This window comes from Serinus canaria, chromosome 5, assembly GCF_022539315.1.
Source record: "Serinus canaria isolate serCan28SL12 chromosome 5, serCan2020, whole genome shotgun sequence".
In the NCBI taxonomy this organism is placed as follows: domain Eukaryota; kingdom Metazoa; phylum Chordata; class Aves; order Passeriformes; family Fringillidae; genus Serinus; species Serinus canaria.
In genome coordinates, this window is record NC_066319.1 from 26,835,296 (window position 1) to 26,860,248 (window position 24,953).

Consider the following 24,953-nt stretch of genomic DNA (forward strand, 5'->3'; position numbering starts at 1 on the left):
CAGACGTTACAAATCACCTTCACACCAAGCATATCACCCTCACAGAGTTCCCTGAAACAGCAAAATAACTAAAATGCACTTCTTCACCACTAAAGCAAGCTGACATTTTCTAGTGGCATTTTATGCTATGGTTTGTGTTCTGCCATGAATGAGACACACAACATGAACAACTACAGTACAGCTCTTCAGGGTCATGTTTCAACTAAATAATGAAAGCTGAGATTTTAGTCCATCGTCCACCAGCAAAGGGTCCAACTGTCCATACAAGAAAGAGAAACATGTTATAAGCAGCACAAGGATAGTGGCCAATTCAGAATATCTTTGTGCATCATTTATCTTGATTTTTGATTTCTTTTTTTTTTCTTTTTTTGAAGGGCAAAACATGCCTATGGAAAGTGTGCAATATCCTTAGTCCAGTCAAATGACCCCAGCTGAGAATTATGGAGAGTAACAATTATGGAGAAAATTGATCTAAAAAGCCAATCAATGCCTAACACCTCAGAGTTCCTAAAATGGGGAGACAGGCCTCCAGGGATTCTGGCAGGTATAAACCATAATGGGCAGCCTTCAAAAGAGACCTTTCTTTATTCTCTGTGGGAAGCAGCAGTTTCATAACTCTGGCTTCTTCAATTACAAAACCTCCTCTCATTTCTCTAAACAGAGAGAGGCTGTTTTTTTCAGATATTATTGAGAGTCTGGCTTTTTTTTCCCTCCTTTTCTTTGTTTTCATCCACAACAGGATCTCTAAGGTCTATCATTCCCAACAGGTGCAGTACCAGTCATCATCCTCATTAGGATGCAACTAACCCAGCTGCAAATGAGGTGGCACAGTGCTAACACCGCTTGAGCCAAATTCACTCTTCCATTTCTTCTGGGGCAATTTACCATCCTGGGAATCATAAACCTGAGGAAACCTCAGCACTGTCACCAGCTCTCAGGAGAGAAACCAACTGCTCTGGCCTGTTCTCCATCTCCCTCAGGGCTTGCCACACTAGACCTGATTGAGCAGCTGCTACCATGCCAATCCCCTGATCGCACAGCCTCAGATCTCACAGAGAAACTGCTGTGCTCCATCAAAGGAGCCAAAGCAAGCATGTGTTGAAGAGGGCACTACTCAAAACAGCAGTGACAAGACTTCATCTCAAAGTGGATTCATTCCCCTGGGATCAGGCACTAAGTCTTTTTTCTTCTGGATGTATATTGGAACATAACTGCCGGAGCTCAGTAACAGTACAACACATTTAAAGAAAAGAAAGAAAGAAAGAAAGAAAAAAAAAGAGGTTAGCCCTCACCTTTGGGAATAGCAGCGCCGCTGCCGAAAGCTGACTCCACCGCCACAGCTCCGACTGCATTGGCTCCATTCACCCCAGCTCCCCCAGACATTCTGCCTTTTCATCCGGCGGCCCTGGAAATAAAAAACCCCACAGACATAGCAAAAAGACATGGCAATACAGGGAAAAAAAAAAAAAAAAAAAAAACAAAGCAGAGATCCTATGTGTTCCCTTGCAAAAAAAGGCTGTCTTGCTGTGCTGTATTCCTAACATGAAAAGTGGCACACAGTACTATATCAGAAAGATCAGGTCTCTAGTATCTAGGAGTATTAACTTGCTGAAGCCATATAGCACATCCAGCTTCATAATCTCTCTTAACTGCTACTGTTTGCCTATTCATAGAATTTCAGCACTTTTGAATAACGATCTAAAAGAAGATATCTTCCTCTCAGCAAGGCAGCAACAGCAAATCATTATTACAGGGACTCTGAGCACTGCCACTCTACACCAGATCAACAGAGTCACTTAAACCCACATCCTTGGCTCTAAGTCCAATACTTAAGAGAAGTAAAGGAAGCAGAAAGAAATGGCCCAGAACACACTTTTTACTGCAACAGAATTCCATATACGGAGCTTTATTCCCCTTACCCAACTGTGTCCAATGACAATGTCAAGGTCTGGGCCATCATTAGCAAAATGCTTAATAATTTTGTATTTACAAAGTCAGATGCTGACATTAAGAGAAATAACCATGATAATATAGACAAAAATTTACAAGTGTGATGGAACCAACCACAATACATCGTATTGGAAATGTATGAAATAACACATTTTCTGAAAAAAAGGCCTTCTGCAGCTGATGGGATCCACATACAGCAGGAAATGTGTGGTTAGTAGGAAGAATGGCAATATCTTAAGGAAAAAAGTAATATTTGCAAGATGCAGAGGGATTAATTCTGCTTGAAAAAAGAAGGTAAGTGCAGGATTAGCTGGTGAGTGACACTGTAAAAACAGGGTTTGCTGGGTAGCTGCAAACTGTAGGGCAGTTTATGTATACAATTGTACCACTGAGAAGGTAGTGCAGGCCATTTGGGCACTGAGACATTTGCGGTAGTGAGGAGTGGGCAGGCAGAGAAAAAAAAGGTAAAATATTATTGTGATGTGATCTAACTTACCTCCACACGCAAACCTCTGCTAGAAATAGGAGCTAGTCTAATAAATCATCCAGTGAGTCCAACTCAGGCAAGATGCATTAATGGAAGATGGATTCATCCTCCCTTGTCATTTAGACAGGTTTTATAGTTTTCCACACACACTCTCTGCCTTACTGTATGTCCAAGTTAGTCTTGCTTCTTTACTTCACCCTCTTTTAAGGAAATAATTCCCTGCTGCTGGCAGAGCAACAGTCAGAAATATTAGGCAACCATATCTATGCATTTACTACCAAATTACCCACAACTATCTAGCTGTAGAGTCACCCCAAATTATTACATGTATTTCTCTAATGTGAACCACTTTCTTCCTAGCCCAGCTACTTACTTTTCTTCACACAAGTCCCGTGCAGTTTTTTCAAATACCTCTGGTTCAGACTAACTGTCTTCACCCTGCTTGTTCAGTGGCACTGCCCAAGTTACAGCCACTTCTACATACCTCTTTTTGGCCAAGTCAACATCTCCCTGATCCTGTGCCAAACCCTTCTCCCACTCTTTCACTCCAGATATGCAGCCCACTGTTTGTCTTCTGCATTCTCATTTCACTTTCTGGGCATAATCCCAACAATAGTGTTTTAGCTTTCAGCAAGGCTTTTTCAGCAATCTTATTTTCCTGAGTTTTTCTTTCAGACACCTAATTCCTCCCCCTGTAATACCTCCTCCCTCACCCTCGAAAAAAAAAAATATGCTACCACTCTTTCTCTGCAGTCTTATTCCTCTGTATTAACTGACTGATTTAGGTGCGGTGTTAGCTCACCCTGGAAACAAGGGACCTTTCAGTCAGCATAAGGGAGAAGGAAACATGTAGATAAAAATCCAAAGGAAGAGCATTTGAAAGTCAGATTACTGGAAGGCAATTAGGATAGAAAGCCCTTCCTTGACACACACACCACCCTGATAAATATTCCAGTATCCCTCCTACAGAACTAGCATTATTTATTCCTTCTATAGAGAGTAAAATCTGCAGGGACTCTTTGTTGTAAGGCTTATGAATCCACAGAGTGCAGGAACAATCATTTTTCTCAGTATCACTCCATTTATGCACACCCCAAAAGGAGCATCATACAAAAGAATCCTCCCAAAGCTGTACAGTGTCAAAGAAAGATTTTTAATAGGGGCCCAACTCCCATATTTGGAAATCTGTGTACGGTCCTCATTACTTCAGTAACTGCACATGTGTAGGCAGACAAAGATAAAGCTGCATGTTTATAATAAATAATAAATAGATTATTATATAACCTGATAACAGGACATTTTTAGATGCTCTCAGCCAGTTTCTGTTCCAAAAACCTCTTTCTGCTCTCTTCAGACTCCGAAATGCTTTTATCTCATGTCAGCTAGGACAACTAAATTCCATTCCCTCATGGATTTCAGAATGAAAAATCTACAGTCTTCATCACTGTTACAAATTCATTTGGTTCCCTTCTTCTCTTGCTTCAGCCTGACATTCATACAAGAATTTAGTTTCTTTATCTGCATAAAATATATATTTTAATGTTTCAAGAGAGTGAGAAAATGCATACAACCATCTTTCGTGACCTCTAAAAACTCCCCAAAGAGCAGTCAGTTAATGCCTAACTGCTCTGTCCAGTTTTATCACCAGTTGAGACACCAGCAATGCTTCCTTTCTGGGAATATTGATATTGCCCATGACCCTGGCACTGTGGGCTCTCAGGGCTCATTCACACACAGGCTGCTGTGGTATACAAGCGTAGAAGACCAGGGATTTCATCTTTATGAACACTGCAGTGCTTTCATCAGTTCCTAGACAGACGAACTGCTGATGTAGTTGCAGCATCTGCTGTTACCAGGCCAACTGTATCTGATATCATCAGCAAGTGAAGAGCTATGCCTCTGAGTCAATAGACCTCCAGACCTCATCTGCAAAGACAATTCCAATATGCATCACAGGCAAACAACAGAATTCTGGAAAAGTGTCCAAGATAGCTTTTTATATATCATGTAATGTTTATTTTTGTGTATGAAACATGCACTGGAAGAGAAGCTATGAATGGGACTTGACTCAGAAAGACAGAATACTGGCACTATGTAGTCCTTTCAAGGACTTTAAAAGGGGTCCTTGAAAGACTTTACAGTCAGTTTGATGTGATGGATAGGAAACTATGCATGGGAAGAGGAAAGAGAAATTCAGACAAATGCATTTCAGGCATGCAGTGATCCACAAAGTTCATATCACCAACTGTGGAGAAGTGATTCAGTGGGAACAATTTCCTAGTGCCTTGCTGGAACTCAAATACCAGCAAGCTATCAAAGAAAACATCAATTTCCTGTACAGTCCCAAGTGGGCAGTGAAGTTCTGCAGTCACACATCCAAGCAACCTAAAACCCAGGTAAGTTCTTACCCCTTACTCCTTGGACACTTTCGGGACTCAGAGATAGTCACCCTGAATTATTTTGTGGGGGGTTTTTTGGTGCTGCTTTTCCAGACTGACAAGCTGGAACAAAACATCCTGTTGCACCACCCCAGCAGTCGCTGTTCAAAGCACGTGGGTACTGATAGCCACGCTGTGCCTGAGAGGTTTCGTACAAGGTCACTGCTTGCTTTTAGCCCAGAGGGTTGCACAGCTTTGGCCCACTGAGATGCAACTGAAGCATCATTTTGGACACTGAAATGTCATTACTGTGACTTCTGGGGCTGTTTCACTTGCTTACTAGGTTCCATTGGAATCAGAAACAAAGCTCAGCGCCGACAGGGAGGACGTGGTGAGAAATAGAGGCTGACAACAAGGCCCTGTCCACCTGTTACCCACTGAAAACAGATATTGCTCACAATGATAAAATGAGTAATGTGGTGTTATAGTTATGTAGTGCTTCCATGGCTTAAAACTACAGTCAAACCAGACTCTCTCTCTTGAATCTTTCTTGGTATTTTTGAAATAACACTGAATCATTTTATTTGATAAATATCTACTTTCTGGTGTTTATAGTTTCTAAAATATGGTTAATGTTTATTTTGACACACCCTAAACTGTAGCATAATTTAGGAAACATGTAGGAAAGAAGGATGAAAACCAAATACTTTACAAAAGCAAATTATCACCACTATAATTTCTGTAATGGTTTCATTACCAAAGTCTTGGCAAGTAGTCTCCAGTGAAAAAATGCAGCTTTGTTAACATTGAATAATAAGTGCTTAGGGAGAAGTTAATCGCTCAGAGAAAAGTTTATAACGGAAAGGGAAAAAGAAAGAAAAGTGTCAAGGTGCCCCAAAGGTTGGCTGCTCCCTGTGGGCCAGTAGTGGGAGGCTCTCCCAGGGCAACACAGTGAACCAGGGAGCAGCCCCAGCCCTGGGAATTGGTCACCTCCACCTGAAACCAAGCTGGGAGTTGGGACTGCAGGTGGGCCTGACTCATCAGGGTCCATGGCTGGCCAGGCAGAGTTGTGCAGGTCCTCACTGGGGCAGGAACCAGCAGTCCCAGGAGCCTACAAGGGTGTTCTGGGCAGTGGGCTAGGTGTGGGGAGTCCAGTCAGGGCCTGTAAAGCCTAGTAGTGCCCTCAGGGTCCTAACAAAAATAACCTACATGGACTGTGTCCTTAGACCATGTGCTCTTTGGTACATAAACCATTTCCTTCTCCTTTCTATATCCAGAAGAATTACCCAGTACTACAATGATGACCACCAATAATGTATTTTCACACAGCTAAGCACTGCATGACATGTGGTATCCAACCCTGAAACTTAAATGAAAGGCAGCTGAAAACATTCAGTATGTGTTACATGTTTATAATTTAGATATCTGCTGCTATGCCAATATGCATTTTCAAGATGGCTCCATCTGCAACCAGCTAGGATATTAGCCAAAAATGCTACCAAAAATGGGCTAATGAATCCAAACCACATCAGCAAAGCATTTTTTTTATCATTCTGTCTTAACCATTGATCTTGGCTCAGACACAGCAGGCTTGCAAAGAGCTTTGAAGGTGAATAATGCCAAGTACCATTTCTATGAATAATGAATAAGCAATCAAAGAATTGTATTTGAGTAGAACTAGAAAAACAAGAATGGAAGTGAACAAGATGGTGACAGCAGGAAGCAAAATACAAAGTGGTACAGAAGAAGTGAGTATCTTATTAAGACAAGCTGCTTTACGAAGATGAGGAAAAAAAACCAGGCTTTGTTAGCTTTAATGGCTTGTGGTTTACACTCACTGTGTACATCTCCTTTCATTCCACTCTCACCCTAGCCATGGCTCGTTAGCATATCCCCTCTAACAAATCCAGTAAAATCCAGCAGTTCCCCGATACATTCCTTTTCTCAAAACACTTCAGATTCTCCCTACATCACTGAACTCTCTCCCTCATGGTTCCCAGCTCTTTTCCATGTTCCCTGTTCAACTCTTCAGCTCTACTCACTGTGCTACCTCTCTCTGGGCTGTCCCGCCCTACAGCTAGCTCCTTCCACACCCACTGATTTTCTGTCAGCTGGAGGAGACATGGTGCATGCCTGGTGCACTGCACAGCCAGGGATGTGCTGCCCCATGGGGCAGTGGGCAGATCAGGTACCAGTTCCTTTTCAGAAATGGAAAGGTTTCCAGGAACTCTGGGTGGCCTGGAGATGAGGAGGGAATTTAAAGAACTCTAAAAAGATACAGCCATTGCAGAAAAGTCAAATTAATTCTTGGAATCATTGTGGAGGAAATGGAGCACATTCAGAAAACTCTACAAAGAGGATGATTGTGAGTAAACTTTATGACCCCAAACTTGTTTGGAAAAGTGGACAAAACACGCAGTATGAAGTCACTAGAAGTTGTTTATCCAAGGGGCCTAACAGGAATTCAAGGTTGAAATGGATAAACTGTTACAAACTAGCTAGCAGACAACCCTCTCAGCTAAATCCACTTCAACATGTGATTATTGGAAAGTGGAAAATCTGACACCAGTTTACAAAATGATCCCAGGGGAACTCATGGAACTAAACATTCACAGAGCGTAAAACTGACATCAGCTGATAAATTAATAGAAGTTATAACAAAGAACAGAGCTAGCAGGCACCTGCATAAATACAGGATGTTTGGGGAAAAGTAAACAGGACTTTAAAAGGCAAATTCTTATAAGAATGTTGCAGTTCTTCAATTCACAAACATGTCAACAAAGGTAACCTGCCAGATACACTCAGATTTAGCAAAACACTTCCAAAAAATCCTTCACCTAAAGCTTTGAAGGAAGTTAAGCAATCAGAAGGACAGTTCTTCAATGGATGATGAGCAGGTGGTCCAAAGACAAAAGCAGGAATAGAATCTCCATCCACTGCAAGAACTGACATTAGCGGCAGAATTCCATAAGGAACCAGAATGCCTCAACACATTTATTAGCTATGCCAAAACCAGAGAAGCAATGAAAGCAGATGATGAGGGTAATATTGGGTAATAAAGGACAGCAGAAAACCAGAGACTTACTGCAAAGAACTATGGGAGAGCATTATAGTATTAGCAATTTATCACTAAAATGACAGTGGAGATTTAATGTAGGCAACTTAAGTGACACACAGGGGAAACACAAATCCTATCCCAAATTGCTACTATTTATTAATTATTAATTAATATTAATAAATCATTACATGATAGCTGATATTTAGCTCTCAAGAGCAGGATCTTGGTATTATGGCTTCAAGGAGCATTGACCAAATTCAGGGAAGAGAGACGGAGACATCTCAAGCTCGAAGGGTTCATGAACTGGAAGTATATTGGGGGAAATTGTATTTGTTTATCTTCTAATTTTTTTTCTAGAAACATGTTTGTGACATAGCTGTAGACAGGTTATAGGGCAAAACAAACTGGTTCTACCTGGTAAAATTATTCTTGTTCATGTTTTCTCCCTTTCCCTCCATAGGAATAACAGTAAAATCTCTTCTTTCTCTGCCCTCACATTAATTTTTACTGTTTCTGTATGACCTTCACTTTTATGTCCTTGTGCACCTTCTGCCCTTTGTTAAAGCTGGGTAAGGCATCTAAAATTTATCCAATAGATTAGCACTTTAAACTATAACAACGTTGAGTTATTCAGAATAAATTAAAAACTGGCATTTCAACATAGAAATGCAGATCCATATAAAGAAACAGTGTTCAGAGGAAATGTATGACTTGGACAGATCCAGTACGTCAGGGAAACTGACATAGTGAACTTAAGTGGTGGCCAAGCAAAATTTCTCCTTTCACTCAGCATGGCTTCAAGAGGAACTATTGATTGCATGCAGAGGGTAGAGTCTAATGCTACTGAGAAATGTCAGCCTTCCCAGTCTCAGGGTATTTCAGTGATATCCCTTCAAAAAAAAAATCACCAATATCTCCAAATTGGAGTCAGGCAGGTGAACAGATGAACTGAATAGAATGCATTTAATTTTTAGTTCTTCTAACAAATAGTATGATTTAATTAGATGTGAGACAGCAGGCACTCATTTAAGCATATTTTCATCTGTAAGAGAAAATATGACAACTAAACTCCGCTTGATTTCTGGTCTCTCATCACTGATCTTCAAAGGTGGCCTAGAAAGCAAAACACTTACTCCAGGTGATAATTGCCTCTTTTTTCCCCCACTCTCTTTTCCTTTACACCTAACAAACATGTAATGTCTTCCTTTGTTAATACTTCCACTCTATTCTGCAGGTCATCTTTTACCTTAGATGACCAACTCACTAATAAAGTTTAACTTCAAGTCAGGCAAACTATTTTCAAGCTGCATTTACTTCAGAAAGATCCTGCTTCTCACTCAGAAAGAAACAGAAATCCCAGTTTGTAATAGCTGCATTCTTCTTCTGATACTATCACATTGGCTTAACATAAAGTAACCTCTCCCAGCAAAGCTGAACCACATGGCTAATACTTCTAAGACTGAAGAAAAGAGAATAATGAACTAACCTAAAATCCATTCTCTTTATTTCAAGTGATAACTCTCTCTAGCTTTGAAGCAGAAGACAGCAAATACTGGTTTGCAGATAACATCCTTAGAACCAAAGGCACTACCAGAATTCTATCATTTAATTGCCATGTTAGACTTTTCATAAGATGTGCCATAATAGGCCTGATGACTTGAACCTATTAGCTCTTTCAGAAGTACTTTCTACAAAGGACTTGAGTTACAGATGTTGACAGTTCTTAACAGAAATATCTTTCATTTCTTGTAATAGTGCTCAGAAGAGCATTTACTTACTGAAAATGCAGAAGATGATGTTGCTGCTAGCATGAGCAGAAGGAACAGGTTCTTCATCTCTGCCTGTGGGAACAGAAAAATTACTCATCAGGATTGCTTGCTTCTTTGCTGTTTTGTGGAAAAGCTACAATATCATGAAGTAAAAATGGAGCTGGAAGTAAAAGTAAGGGGAAAGAAGAAAAGCAGTTTTACCACTAAACTCCCTGGATAGGTGAAGGCATCTGCAAGGATTGAAAACACCCTGCACAGAAACCAAGATGTAATTAGTGAGAGCATAATTCCCTGAACTTTCCTCTGGTATTATGAGAACACCATCCCCAGGCACAGTAGAAGGTGCATGCTGTTGCATGTCTGCCCTCCCACCCCTTTATGTATACACCTGATAAAACACTTGAGGATTGCAATGACTTCAACCAACCCAAGGTAAAAAATTCCACAGTTAACATTTCTGTACCCTCCATTCATCTTGTGTGGTTGTGCTTGTTTAAAATCCAATAATTCATTATGGACAGCTATAGCTAGATTCCACCATGAGCAGTTACATCCCGTCTGCAGAGCTGGAAAGGAGATCAGGTCATGTAGGCTGGTATGGCAGCACACAACAGTTTCTAAATTTGGGGTGTTATCCACATTTGGGACCACCATCACCATTTTCTCATGACCTTGTAACCAGTTAAGTCCAGGAAAAAAAAAAAAAAAAGACAGACTAGAGATTCCTAGCACAGATTTATCTAGTTTTGGCTTCTTTCTAACTTGGAAAAGGAAAGGTAAAAGGAGAAATTTTCTTTCAAGGTACACAAAAGCATCAAGGAAGAAATGTTTATTTAATCAGTCCTCATAACAATATTTGTATTAATATTAAAATTTCATATATAGCTCCTTTAGCCTGGCCTATTAAATCCAGATAAAATACATAATGTTTATCTCTATTAACAATGATAACATTGATATAAAATCATTGTTGCATGAGGATATGACATCAGAACCAAGAAATACCCAAAAATGAAATTTAGTTGATCTGGTATTTGAGTATTTCAGGTTACTTTATGATGGGCAGCCATTTTTCTTATAGTCTTAGGCCTCAATGAACAGATTTTATTCAGCTCTCCAAGTCCGTATACACCATGGATTTTAACACTCCCAACATTTACCATGCTGAGAATAAAAACCTTGTTTCTAAATACTTTCTCTTTCAGATGTAAAAGCTACCAAAAAAATCAGTTGCACCTGTCTGTGTGCAAAATAATAATGAGCAGGGAAAGTGGAATTGGGAAAGCAAACACTGATAAACTTCTCTCTCTAAATACTGAGTGGCAGTCATAAGATTCATAAGAAAATTAAGATATAGGAGCTTTTAATATGAAAAGACTATCATTAATTTTGGTTTAGGCATTCTTAGGAAAGGGAAGATTCTTTATCCTCCATCACCAGCAGGTTCTACTACTACTCTTCCTATTCAAATAAAGGAAGAAACAACCTGGGGATACCTTCCAGAATAAGTAAAGAATGCTTTCTGTGCTGCAGAGGCCAAAGACCAGATCAAACTGGATCTCTGTCACAACCGTACCAAGCATCCTGTCCTTTCTCAAGGGAAGCACAGGCAAGAAAGAGACCCTTTTGCCACAAGATCTGTGTACACAAGCAGCAAAGTCCTCCTGAATGCCCACAGCACTAGGAAAAGGCACTGTGAAAGCAGCATCTTCCTTGAATGGTGTTGCCATCAGAGGTAAATATTTGAGATCAGCTCCTATTCCTACTACCAGGAGGGGGGAAAAAAAATCATCTTTTTCCCAGCACTCCTCCCTCACATATGCCATTTCTAGCCACCCCTCAGGTCCACAGATATGGCCTTGAAAATCAAATCCTTGTTCTGCTGCTAACGAACTGTCTGCTTAGCTCTTTCTACCATCTGAGCTAAGAGGCAGGTAGGGATCTGGGACCAAACCACATGAGGCTCCTAGAGAAGAGACTAGAGGAGCAGGTTACCATGGCTAGCAGTTCTTCCTTTCTCCAGGTAGTTAGTATCTTAATATGTTTTTAGCCAGGCAGCAGAAAAAGATTCTCTGAGAAGACAAGCAGAACTCAATGTATGGGGCAACCCCGTGCACCAAAGCAGTGAGAGGTTAAAGCTCTGGTGCTTGTTTGTACTTTTGTGCCATTGCACTTGCATGGAAATTGCTATCATATGTCCCAAATTTAGCATTAAAATATTTAGACGATCCAGACCTATTAAACTGGTCAAGAGATTCCAGGAAGGATCAGCAGAAGGAAGAGCAGGACCGTCTGTATCTTGTGAAATTCCCCACTGGAAAAAAGATCCTGCATTTGATTACTGAGCATCAACAAACTTGTTATTTTAAAAGCTTCCTCGGATGAAGGATTCAGCATTGATTCCTTTCACCTTAGTTTCACCCACAACAGATGGGACTGAAGAATCTGTCTGAAACCTTAAAGAAAGGGTCAAGTTCTGTTTCTGGATTTAAAGGCCCTTTAACTCCTTGTAGGACCTGGAGTACAGCAGCACATGTTTATTCTGCTTGCTCGCCATTCTTCTCACTGCAGGCTGGGTATGCGGGGGAAGGAATGAAAAGGACAGTGTTTGGCAGTTCTTTCACTTGTAGCAACGGCAGCTGCTGCTCCCTGAGCCTCCTGCCCTTCCCCAGTGTTCTTCAACCCTCCCCAGCTCCCTTTTCCCACTGTGTACTAGAACAGCATCTCCACCCCTCCTCCACCCAGAAACAGCAGCAGAGCCTGAGGGGAAATGGTGACTTTATGCTCAAGCTATGGAACAGCTGCTGGAAAGCTCACAAGGAGGAATTCCTGCCATAGTGCTAAAATATGAAGTTATCTCAGGGAGAGGGTTTATGAGTTCACAACAAGAAAGGAACAAACAGAATCTTTAACCAGAAATAGAGGTGTGCCCAGCTGCAACCTCTGCCCATACACCAGAAGATATTCAAATTGTCTAGGCAGTCACATCTGGCATTAAGTGCTCAAGTGAGATGGATAAAAGGCTTGAAATGAGGAGTGGTTCCAGCCATCTGTGAGCTTGGTGGAAAAGAATCAGCTTCAGAGTTGAGCTCTGGACTGTTTTCTCTAGGAGATACTGACCCAAGCTTCTCCAAACATTGGAGAAATTCAAACTGGGATCTAACTTTAACAGCTCGGACACCTTCTATTCCAAAACAGGAGGGTGAGAGGAGCATAGAGGAGATAGCTGGAATTTCCTAACTGAACGGAACACAAGAACTCCACTACCACTGGAAACTGGGACAAGCACCCTTATTTCAGGGCTTAACACTGAACCCACTGAGGAAAGAAGCTTCTGCCTCTACAAACAGAAGTTCTAGAAAAGACAGATGGGCAGACTTGGAAACTTCTCTTTAGTGGAGCCAGCAGTGAGCTGCTGTAAAAATATTTTGTTTTGAAACTCTTATCCAGGGCCAGGCAGGCTTAGCAAGATCAGTCAATTCTTCATGAAGACCAGGAGTATGTTTTAGAATCAAGGACAGTTTTAATGAGTCCTATATTTACTTTATGTGTGTAAATCCTGCCTTCCAATGCACAAATAAAATTGCTTAAACTTGGCCACTTTTTCAAAAAACTTTGTAAAATCCATGTTCTTGGGGAAACAAGACCTACATTGCCTGTGTATATATGAAAAAATAACTTTGAATCAGTTGTCTAATTTCAGGGTCTCAAAAGCAATAAAGTTACATTTTGAGGGAAAAGATACTGGACCAGGATGAAGAGATGTGTTGAACTTTTAATCTATTTAGACGATGACTTTTTCTTTTCAACAGGAAGGAAATCCAAACTTAAAAGTAATGTTATGAATAACTTAGCCTTGTGTAAGCAACAACTTAAACTGTTTAGGCACTACAGAATCTGATCACAAAGTCAGAATAAAACAAGTTTTATGAGTTCCATTGCTCGCACATTTGTCAGGTTTTCTCTATTCTTTTTGAAAATAATTGGACAGCCAGTGTTATTCTCTGTTTAGCACACAAGACAGATCAGCCTTCTTTGGCATGTGAGCCACATTTCTAAATCATCTTTGGCCATATTACATGTGTGGGTCGGAGATTGTTCTAGGAGTGGTTCATAGGCAGAAGGCAAAAAGACCCCTTCAGGGTTCCTGCTTGTGTAATCTAGATGAGATTTAGCTGGACATGCAGGTAAGTGGCAAAGCCACCCAGCATTACTGACTTTGGCAGGTCCTTACAAGTAATTTCATCTCCCTTTTGGGAATTTGAATTATCCAGTGTGGATCTATCATTTCCTTTGCAGTAACCCTCACACAGAAGCTGCCTTTGCATGCACAGCTTCTGAAATAGAGGTTGGCCAGCCTGGCAATAAATATTTACCTGCTGCAAATCAACAGAAATGGCTTATTGTAAAGTTTAGCACATGCAGCACAAAAACAGATGTTGCCACAGGGATCCCACTACTTACAGGTTTTCAGAAATTCTTTCCCTTTCCTCCACTCCCTCCCCTTTAAAACATCAGATCTCACTTTGATGTTTTATTTTTAGAAATTTGGTTGAAGGAGGTGGGAAGCCAGAATGGGCAACATATCATCATCCTGTTATTCACTGACAGAAATTTTTTGAGTCATTGACTGAGGGCACAGTCTTTGAGCTTTTAGATTCACTACATTTTCTAAAGACATTATGATTTTTGCTTTGCTTTAAAAACCATCCAGCATATCTTTGTTCCAGCTTGCTTTTGTTTGCCTTGACAACTGAGAAGCACCTTTTAAGTTTTTGCTGGAAGAATTAAAAATATACACACAGAGAAAGAAGCTGAAATGAAGGTGGGGAGACAAGGGGTCTCCGTGGAACAGGGTTCAAGGATAGGGAAAGGATGTGAGCTGAGTGAGGAGAGCACAAGGACCACATCAGCCTAGAGAAATCACCACTTTAGGCAGATGATATCACATTCAAGATACTTCTTAATATGCCTGTTTTCTTCCCCAAACACAGTAAATCATCCTTTTTTGGACAAGTTTTCAAAGAAAATCATGGGTCTTGTGTCCTTTGGGGTGGGGCAGATAAGCCAAATAATGTCTATGTGCCCGTTAAAACAGAAGGATGCTGAATTTCCTTTGTCTTGACCATGCCATGAACCACATCCATGAAGAGCTGCTTGTATACAAAGCAAAGGATAAATGTTTATAAATGAGTGCAAACACAGAACTGGCTGAAAGGGCTTAATGGGAAAGGAGAGAAAACAAAGAAAACACAAGTTGTCTGAGCATAAGTTTTATAGTGGTGTCTTTACCATTGGTGTCCAGATTTAATAATTCATTCTAAATGCATGTTAGAAGTTGAAGAATCCTCATCAAGAAAGTAATCCCACTGTGATATACTTTCAGCCATGCTATGCATATTATGGAAGACAGACTTTCAGCTAGAATACCTTTAAAATACACCTTGTTAAATAAAAAAAGTTAGAAAAGCTTACTAACAAGCACAGCAGCAGAGCACCAGCTGGCTGGAGTACTGAGTAGTGGTAACACAGAAGTATCTTCGAACCTGCTCTATCAGTGGCTTTCAACTCAGCCTTCAGGCTGATTCCTAACATGAATCTGCACCGGGCCATCACTTCATGTGGCTGACAAAAACTGACAATATTTTTTACAGAGGACTTCTACAGCAAAGGAAAGTTCAGCAACATCTGGGGAAGCCACAGCAACATCTGAATACTGAAATCACACAAAACAGTAGCTGAAAAATCATTAGGCTCAAGAGCAAGGTCAACACACAGAGATTCTAGTAAGGCCTCACACCATACCCTATCAGTGGGTGGGGAAGATGCTGACCTGCCTCGTTCTGGCCCTCCAAAATCCACAATGATGTATCTTAGGCTTGGGTCAGTTGAAGCACCATCTTCCAAGCAAATGTAATCACTATACCAGCCCTTTGCAGGAGCTAATACAGTATTTCAGGAGGGCAATTTTCTGTCTACCTATTAATATCAGCTCAGATTAAATTTTATGCAACTAGCCTCCCACTATTAGGTTTGCAGCAAGAGATTTATTATAAGGAGTAAAGATAGGATTCTGCCTTCTATTTTGGTAGTCTCACTGTGCTTAGCTGTTAATTAAATCTGGGAGCATGTAGGGATAATGACAAGCACACAGACTGATTTAGACACTGCTAAAAGAAGCCACACACAGCCTATGGAAAATACATGACAAGGATATAATACTCCAAACACTAGCATAGTTGAAGAGGAATGGCTAACAATCTTTTACATTTACTACTGTCCTGTCACAGCCTAAGCTTCATTTCCATGAGTTATTTAGCCTGACCTGAAATATCACCCGACACTGAGCACTGGTGCTGTTTATAAAGAATAGAATGGATTGTGTTGGAAGGGACCTTAAAGATCATTTAGTTCAACCTCCCTGCCATGGCCAGGGACACCTCCACTAGACTGGGTTGTTCAAAGCCCCATCTGACCTGGCCTTGAACACTTCCAAGGATGGGCATTCCCAGTTTTCCTGGACAACCTGTTTAGTGCCTTATCACTTTATGAATAAATAATTTCCTCCTAAAATCTAGTCTAAATCTCCCATCTTTTAGTTTAGAACCATTACCCCTTGTGCTATCATTACCTGCTGACATAAAAAGTGACTCACCATCTTTTTTATAAGTCCCCTTTAAATACCAGAAGGCAGCAATAAGGTCTCTCTGGAGCCTTTTCTTCTCCAGCTCTCTCAGCCTTTCTTCATAGAAGAGGTGTTCCAGCCCTCTGAGCATCTTATGGCCTCCTATGGACCCACTCCAGCAGCTCCATGTCTTTCTTATGCTGAGGATCCCAGACCTGGACACATTATTCCAGGTGGGGGTCTCACAAGGGCAGGAGAGGAGAATCCCCTCCCTTCCCCTGCAGGCTATGCTGCTTGGATGCTGCTCATGTGCTTGGTGTTCTGGGCTGTGAGCACATCCTGACAGCTCATGTCCAGCTTTTCATCCAGGAGAACTGCCAAGTTCTTCATATCGGACCACCTCAAAAGCCTTACAGAATTCTAGGTAGCTGACATTATTCAGTCTTCTCTTGTCAACCACTGCAGTCACTCCACCACAGAAGGACACCAGGTTGGGCAGGCAGGATTTGCTCTTTAGTGGAGCCATGCTGGCCTATCTTGCATCACCTTCTAGTCTCGCGTGTTTCCACACTGTGTCCAGGAGGATCTGCTCCACGATCTTCCCAGGCACAGAGGGGAGGTTCACTAGTGTTTAGTTTCCTGGGCCTTCCTTTACCCTCTTTTTAAAAACAGGAAAAAAGGTTTCCCTTTTTCCAGTCACTGGGGAGTTTGCCTGACTGCCATGACTTTTCAAATATCATGGAGAGTGGCTTGACAACAGATCAATCAGTTCCCTCCAGACCCTGGCATGCATCTCATCAGGCCCCAGAGACTTGTGCCTATTCAGTTTCCACAGGTGGTCTCAAACCTGCTCTTCATTTACAGTGGGAAGGACTTCACTCCCCAACCCCCACCTGAGCGTGTTACCCAGCTGGCACTAATCTCTTATAATTCAAATTTTTGAGAATTCTTTAGGAAAATAAAGGATTTTCATTCTAGAAGATTGCTTCAAATTTATTTAAGTTTATTCCATCCTAAATATAAATACAGTAATTTCTGTGCTGTGCAATGGGTTAAAAATAACAATTAAAAAAAGAGTGTTTTTTTAAGAGGAGATTTTAAAACCATGTAAATTTTTCTCTGCCTCTCTTTGCAAGGTTCACATCTCTGTTCACTGAGAGGATGTTAGCACTACATTCAACAGTATGCTTGTAGTATATATGAACAGGGAACACCTGTAAAACCTTTAAATAAATTTGCTGGGGGACTAATAATAGACAGGGAAATGCAAGACTATTTACCCTGAACCTCATGTGGGTTTTGATTGCTGCTGCCTCTATATTGTTTCTGGAAGCCAAGATAGTATTTTTCATTTAAAGCTAACTCACTTATTCATATATATGTATATAAGTATATATATAGATATATATATATATATATATATATATATATATGTGTGTGTGTGTGTGTGTGTGTGTGTGTGTGTGTGTGTCTATATATATATATGTATATATATATAAACATGTCAAACACACCACACTTGTTCAGGTACATCTCTTCCCTAAGGAATTGCCCCTACAGACTGTGATGCAGACACACCTTCAGTGGTATGAGGCAGAAATTCCCCCAGAGAAATCTGTGGGCTTGCTTGCATTACTGTGCAAGAGAAAGATGAGTAACATGAGGTGAACTAAAAGAAACAAAAATGGAACAAAATCACGACCTAAACCAGAACTTTAGATTAACAAACTTAGGAGGGAGAATATGTGCTAGTGGAATTGGAGCTGCTGTCTCTGAGAATACTGGCCCTGGCATCTTTCATCTGTCACTAAAAATTAACTTCATAAAAAATGATCATAGGAGGGTGTGATCACACTGCAGTGCCTGGAGAGCTCTCAAAGGAAGCACATGCTCGACGGTGTGATCACAGCGAAATGACAACGGTGGGATCTAAAAATAAATTGGTTCTCTGCTCTGAAGCTGGTTTCTCCCACAGATGCCCAAACCAGAGCCTCCAATTACTGCTTTAAGGGCTAGGCAGAGAAATAAACAATCCGTGGATGGCACTTGTTTTCTATACATTGCATCTGCATGTCAGGAAGGTAGCTTTTTACTGTGTGAGAAAGCATAAACAAATGATTTGATCATAGGCTATGCATATGAGTAGACACTCACTCAAGTACTTTAAAATTAAAGTCCCTTCTCAAATACCTAGCAACCCTTGTTATTCATTGTCCAAGACAATACTGGACCACAACAAATCACAGTTCAGATCCAGGAGTGCTAAAAAATGAGCCTGTGAAGTTGTATCCAGCAGAGCATCATTTTGAGAGAAATAAGTCCTTTTGACAAGTCCATTGTACAGTGGGCAGAACTACAAATGACTGTCCTGAATCCAAGCAATCATCCGTCACTGTCTGGGCTCAGTAGCTGTGCCAGGTACACTGCAGGGCTCACAGCACTTCTGCATCATCCTTCCCACAGACCTAAGAGCAAAGCAACCTATTTCCTCTGGTGCTCACTGAGCATCAATATGCCACTGGGTAAACATCTCCCCTTCATTCAGCTGATAATGAGCCTGTAATGCTAATTGTGAGGACTACTGTAATTGCTTCCTGTCTTTTCTAGGTGCTGTTCTCATACAAAACAGAGATCCCATCCTCTTACAAAAAAAACTGTTTGTTTGCTGAGAATAATAAGTCATAGGTACATACATGAATGAACAAAATGGTGAACCTCATATTAACGTTTAAGGTTCCCACTGAGCAAACAGAGAGTCTTCTAGTAGCCCTAGCTCTACGTGTCCTGAGGAACATAACAGTATTTTGCCTCATAGTCAGAAGAACAAGTCCACAATTAAGATCAGGGAACATTGGTTTTTTGGATTTTTTTTGCTTCCTCTCAAGTTTCCTATTTTAACAGAACAAAAAGAATAAAGTTTGCGCCTTTGACTCAAAAAGTGCTACCAAGAAAACCAGTTGCAACAACATAGCTGCTATCCTGTTTTCTCAACCCTTTTAGCAAGTCGGGACATGGCCATTCACCTAGACTCCAAAAGAATTTTGGTGCCTAATTTGAGAAGCACTTAATCCCTTAAACTGCCAGATTAGGTGAGATCTACTTGCACTCTCCTTTACCAAGCTGGTAAGCAGCTGGATCTGAGAGACCCTATCCCAAAGCCAAAGGGAAGTGATCTGCATGAGAAGTTACTGCAGTTATTGAACAGCAGCATTTGAGATCACCCATTCCTTAAGTTCTTTACACAGTAGTGGCTACTTTCCCTTAAAATTGAGACAATTTTGGTTTTTGCCTAATATTCTTTTTAACATAAATATATACAGAGACCAGCAAACAAAGTTCTACATCCTTGCTTGAAAATCACCTCAAACCACTCACTCATCACACATCTTCTATCAAATACTACCTTCAGAGTGGATTGTTTACCAGCAACCAGATTTGGAATAGGCAAATGCTACAAATAAACTATCCCAAGCCCTGCATTTCTGGACTGCCATCAAGCGCTTAAACTCATGGAGAAAAATATTTCAAAAACAAAAACCTTAAAGGTGTCAGGACACTTCACACTGTATAAGAACCTGAAAATAGACCCAAAATAGAAGTCTCAGTTATCTCACACTGGACAGAAAAAAAAAAAAAAAAAAAAAAAAAAAAAAAGCACAAAACTTCCAGAGACAGCAAATTTGCTCTGTTTTAATTTTCTTTTTCCTTTTACCAATCAATTAATTCACTGACATGAACAAATATTAGTTTAAGTTGCCATATCAAAGACGCTTGGTGACTTTATCCACCCTTGTTCCTCATCACAAACACCACCTTTTGCTCCCTGTAGGAGTGGAGCATGTGTCCTGGAAGCCCAGAGTGAGGCTGTCCCATGCACCCACGGCTGTGTAGCACATTGGCTCGTCCTCCCACTGCACCTGGGAAAGAAGAGCTTTTCGTGGCTGCAGAGACTGGGAATGCTCTGGTGTTAAGGTGTGTGGTACATCTCTGGAAAGCCAGGATAAAAAGATGCAAGCTGCAGGCCAGTTTACAACAGAGCGTTCGTTGAAAGGCCTCATAGATACAGTGTGGAAAGGGTAAACGTGGGTTTGCACTTTCCAAAGTAACAAACAAAGGCATTTATAAACTCATTTTAAGGTCTCTACAGGGAGACCTAAAGAAGCACACCATCTCCCTAAACTCCTGTACTAATACGAGTATCCTATTATTATTTCTAGCCCTAGGGACTCCATCCAAAGTTAACATTTCCTTCATCAAAGCTTTGAAACTCAGTTTCAAATCACCCGCTCCTCTACTTCCACCTGACCGCCCACCACAAGGAACACCCAGCGCTCCAGGCAAACCTACTGCCCTCCCACGTTGCTTCCTGACCATTACCTCCGGGCCAGGACAGGTCCCTGGATCCCTGGAGCTGCCACCTTGGCCTGCCTCACGCCTCAGGCTCCCTCAGGGATGGGAGAGGCGGTCCCCTTTCACAGACAGGTCTGGCGGCTCCGTTTGGCAGGGCCTTCCTCCCAGCTCCCCTCACGCAGCTGAGGGCAGCACGGGCCCTGCGGGGCCGTAGCCTGCCCTCAGCACCTGCCGGCCCCCGAGCAGGAGCGGAGCCCTGCAGGGCTGATAGCCGGGGGCTGCCGGAGCCTGGCAGCCAGACAGGCTCTCATCCGTGTGCCAGAGCTCCGTTTCTGCCGTCAAAAGCCGGGCTGCGTTTGCCTCGCAGCCCTGCCAACGGAGCGTGTGTGTGTGCCCAGCGGGCTCTCATCGCCCGCTCCTGTCACACCCGCATTGCCCGGGCACCTCCTGCTCCCCCCAGCCGCAACATCAGAAGCAGCGCTGGAAGTCCCGCCGGGATTAACTGCGTGCCAAAGGTAGCATCTTCTTCCCTCCCTTCTGAGAAATAAAATTCTGCAGTCATAAGGACTCTGGTCTCTCCTCTCCCTTGTACTCTTTTAACTGAAAGGAAAAGAAAAAAAGGTGGGAAATGAAAAATAGTGTAAAGCGCAAAACAGCACTGAAATTACTAATAGAGTATAGATATCCAGGTAGAGGGATCAGGAGACAGCTCAGAACACGAAGTCAGCTCCTACCTTCTGTATGTGCCTGTGACAGGTGAGCACAAAAGTTGGAGACGCTCTGCACTCAAGCTCCAGAACGCACTTTCCAATCGTTCTTGTTGAAACAGTGGCACTTCAGTGCTCTTCTCCCCTGCTTCTGTTTGGTTACTAATCCTTACTGCACAGGAAAAGCAGAGTTGTGTTTCATTTAACCCCTTCAGCCTCTCAGTTTCTTCTCAAGAGTTTTCACTTTTGCTCTGGGGAGCCAGTGCTGTAAGCATGCACACAGGCACGCCTGCCTTGGAATTGTTTCTATCGCTTCTGTAGTCTGTGTGTGAGCACACACACAAGCTCCAAACTGTGCCTGAAGTTGTTGCAGGGGTGGAGCCCTTTGTAACTAGTTTTATTTTAGCTGTAGGCATCATATCAAAAGAGAGACAGCTATCCGCAGATCCCTTCAGTATTCATTTTCAGTAAGTTCTTAACTCTGAAAATAAAAAATTTAACTTCACATTTATTTTAAAACTACAGCCTGAATCACAGTTCACAAATAAGCTTTTGACAAAAGAAACTTTGAACTTAAATACAATTCACAGTTAGATTTGGGTCTAGGCAAAGTTAAGCAGATCCCTAAAATCTGAAAATAGCAGTAATTTAGGTACAGACCTGAATTTAACCAAAAACAATGGCAGCACAGGTTTCTCTATTTTTTTCCTCTAACAAATGCCATGCAATTCAGAAACCCCCTGAAAACTCCCATGAAGGAACAAATTAACAACATAAAAACTGTTAAAGGAATCTAGTTGGATGCATTACAAGGAAAAACTTGTGGTTTTAATCATGTGGATACTAGAGAAAACATTGCATAACAACTTACGTGTTGCTGTTGTTTTATTTTGCAAACAGATAAATCTGCCCCCCCCCCGCATTGATTTTCTCCTCTGCTTAGTATAAAACAAATAAACAATGAAATACAGGGACCACAGATCTAGAAAAATATATTCTGGTCCAGGTATTATAACAGCTATCAGCATTTCACCCTATTTAATATTATGACTGAGGTTTCCTAGATAATAACTTCAAAGTTTGGGTTGGTCTCTTATGTTTTGCCTTCCAGTTTTAGAGTTCTTTTCCATCAGTAGTTCATTTGTAACTATAAGAGAGAGAACCTTGCTTTCCAAAGGAAAGATGAAGCTTCTACTTTCAGGAGACTCCACATGTTGGATCTTCCATGGAAGACATCAAGATGTGCAATGAAATCTCCAGAACTGGTATCACTACCGTTTTCTTGGCCATGCTGCTGCTTTGGATAATCAAAAGGGACAATATCCTTGCCAACTGCTGACTAGCCTAGATGTGCACAGCTCCAAATGGAAGTTTCTAGCAGACTCATAAATGCATCAGACACAGAAGCAATTTTATTCCAGGGATACGGCTCTCTTCTCCCTGCTGCTCAGTCCCTGTCTAGCAGCTTGCCATGAAAGGTACACAGTGCTCAAATCCTACCATTACTCATCCCACAGGGGACAGAATTCAAATGAAAGTCACATCTTTTCCACATGCAAAAGCAATTCTGTACTTTCCTGTCAAAGCTAACTCTGCCACAATAAACAAGGATAAGCCCTAACAGGAAACACAACACAAACTGGCAACACCTCCACCAAGCAGCAGGGGAACCACAAGATATTGAGCAACACCATACACCCCAGAAGAACATCTAATGGTGGTGCAGGTGCATGGCTACCTATCTTATCCTTGTCAGGAGAAACAAAAAATGGACATTGTTAATGCCTAATTAACAATAGAGAAATTATTGTCTTGCCTCCTTAGATTCTTTTAAGAAAAATAAATTTGGGCTTTGGGTCAAGCTGTGATCCCTCCTTTTGCATAGAAAGTGGTTACAGGAGCACGTGCTTTTCCTTTTTCCACCTGTACTTTCAATTAGCTACTGGCTAATGCCATGCTGCTAGGTGTCACCTTATATCCTAACCCTTCATGATATTTGGTCAAACCAACACCTGAAACCCTGGCTTTCTATGAATAAGCCAAACTTTCAGATCAGTTTAAAGCTTTTAGCCCATTAGCAAGAAAAAGCTGGAAATCCAATCCCAAAGGTTCAAATACTAGAAGGCAAACCCTCCCCCCATACATCCTCCCAAACTTCAGATGAATTTGTAAATACCCAATCATTATAATGCCTCTCATAGCTGTGGGATCCTCAATTAATGTTTCTTTTTTACATACCAAGCTTAATAATGTTCTTCTTGTGTTCTTGTTGATAAGCTACAAGGGAGTACAGACACAGGGAAAATATGACTGCTCACATTGGAATCTAGCCAGGATACATCCGAAAAACAGCTGTGCCCACTGCATTAAAGCAGATACTGTGTAAACACATCTGGATTAATTTTAACCCCATACAGACTCGATAGATGAGCTCCTGAGATCCTGAAATAAAAAAAGAACTGAGCAGACTTTTACCACAACTAAGAAACATGAAACATCACTTAAATTTCTTTTATTAAAAATAAAAGGAAAGAATAATCTGCTCATACTTGCTGGTTCCAGCAGTGATGTGACAAAATCAGAAGCTGTTAGTGTAGGATTTGAGCTTGAGGCCAGTGCTTACCAGAAAAAGACAATGCAAATATGAAGCAAACTTTTGCCCTGTGGTTTCACAGAAAGTTTTGCCAATGTACGTTTCCTCTGGGAGAAAGGACATGATCCTTGTGTTGAAATTGCTTTCACCACTTACCCTTTAGTGAAAATAAGATAATCCACTGATTCAAGACCATTCTCATCTCTTGGTAAGACACTGCCAGGTCATTGTGGAATGATCACAGCAGGACCACAGGCATTTGCCTCTTGCCACTGGGTCTATCCAGGGGCATCTGAGTGTCCCAGATGAGGTCAAGAAGAAACAGTCGAGATGAATGCATAGTGAATGGATACTGCTGAACATGATATCCCTTCTAGCCTGATCACTGCAGTGCTTTCGGCAAGGAGCAACCTCTGCTGGAGCTGTGGCATTGGGATTTCAACAGTTACATGGCCAGAGGTCAGCAGTAAGGCTTCTGCTTTCTCTTTTGTTATACTTTTCATGGGAATAAACTCCCAGGATTCGTTATTGCTAGAGGCCGTTTCCAAAGACTCTCTAAAGGTCTACATGCTTTACTGGACAGGGCTCCAGTCCAGCTAGTTATGGCTAACACAGCTCTGTAGCACTTAGCTGGTCACCAGATGCCCACCATGGTGCTCTATCACTCCTCATCCTCAACACAACACAGAGAGAAAAACTGGGGAGAAAACTTGTCAAATATGATAAATACAGGAAGATTACTCACTGGCTGCTGCCATGGGCAAGACTTCAGAGAAAGTAGTCACTGAGAAATAAAACCAAAGCACCCTGCTTCTTCCCCAGGGGGTACTTAACACCCAACTCTTCTACCTCCTGTCCTCTCCTGCTGAGCAGCAACCAAAAAATTCAGGCAAGACTCACAAAGCCTCCAGAAGAGAAGCTTGGGCATTCATGCAAGGAAGAGAAGAATCTGTGTTCAGTTTGGTTTCAGAACTTGAACCTGTGATCAGGAAACCATGTCACATTACAAACTGGTGTTCTTGATTGCTCACTTTGC

The 24,953-nt window shown here is 41.5% G+C and overlaps 1 protein-coding gene across 7 annotated transcripts in view; it reads right to left on the reverse strand.

Moving 5' to 3' along the window:
* Positions 1-21,677, reverse strand: part of PAPLN (papilin, proteoglycan like sulfated glycoprotein) — a 49,681-nt gene extending 28,004 nt beyond the window's left edge. For 3 of the 7 annotated variants that reach the window (XM_018907596.3, XM_018907599.3, XM_018907595.3), the window contains exons 1-3: positions 9,844-10,000; positions 9,652-9,714; positions 1,293-1,405 (exon numbers count right to left, since the gene is read on the reverse strand). In XM_018907596.3, the coding sequence (XP_018763141.2) occupies positions 1,293-1,405; positions 9,652-9,714; positions 9,844-9,927 (260 nt within the window). In that variant the 5' untranslated portion in view covers positions 9,928-10,000. Of the gene's footprint in view, positions 1-1,292; positions 1,406-9,651; positions 9,715-9,843; positions 10,003-20,644; positions 20,779-21,351 lie in introns of those variants that run through there. The other 4 variants (XM_018907597.3, XM_030239759.2, XM_018907600.3 and 1 more) reach the window with 4 other exon arrangements.
* Positions 21,678-24,953: the final 3,276 nt, after the last annotated feature.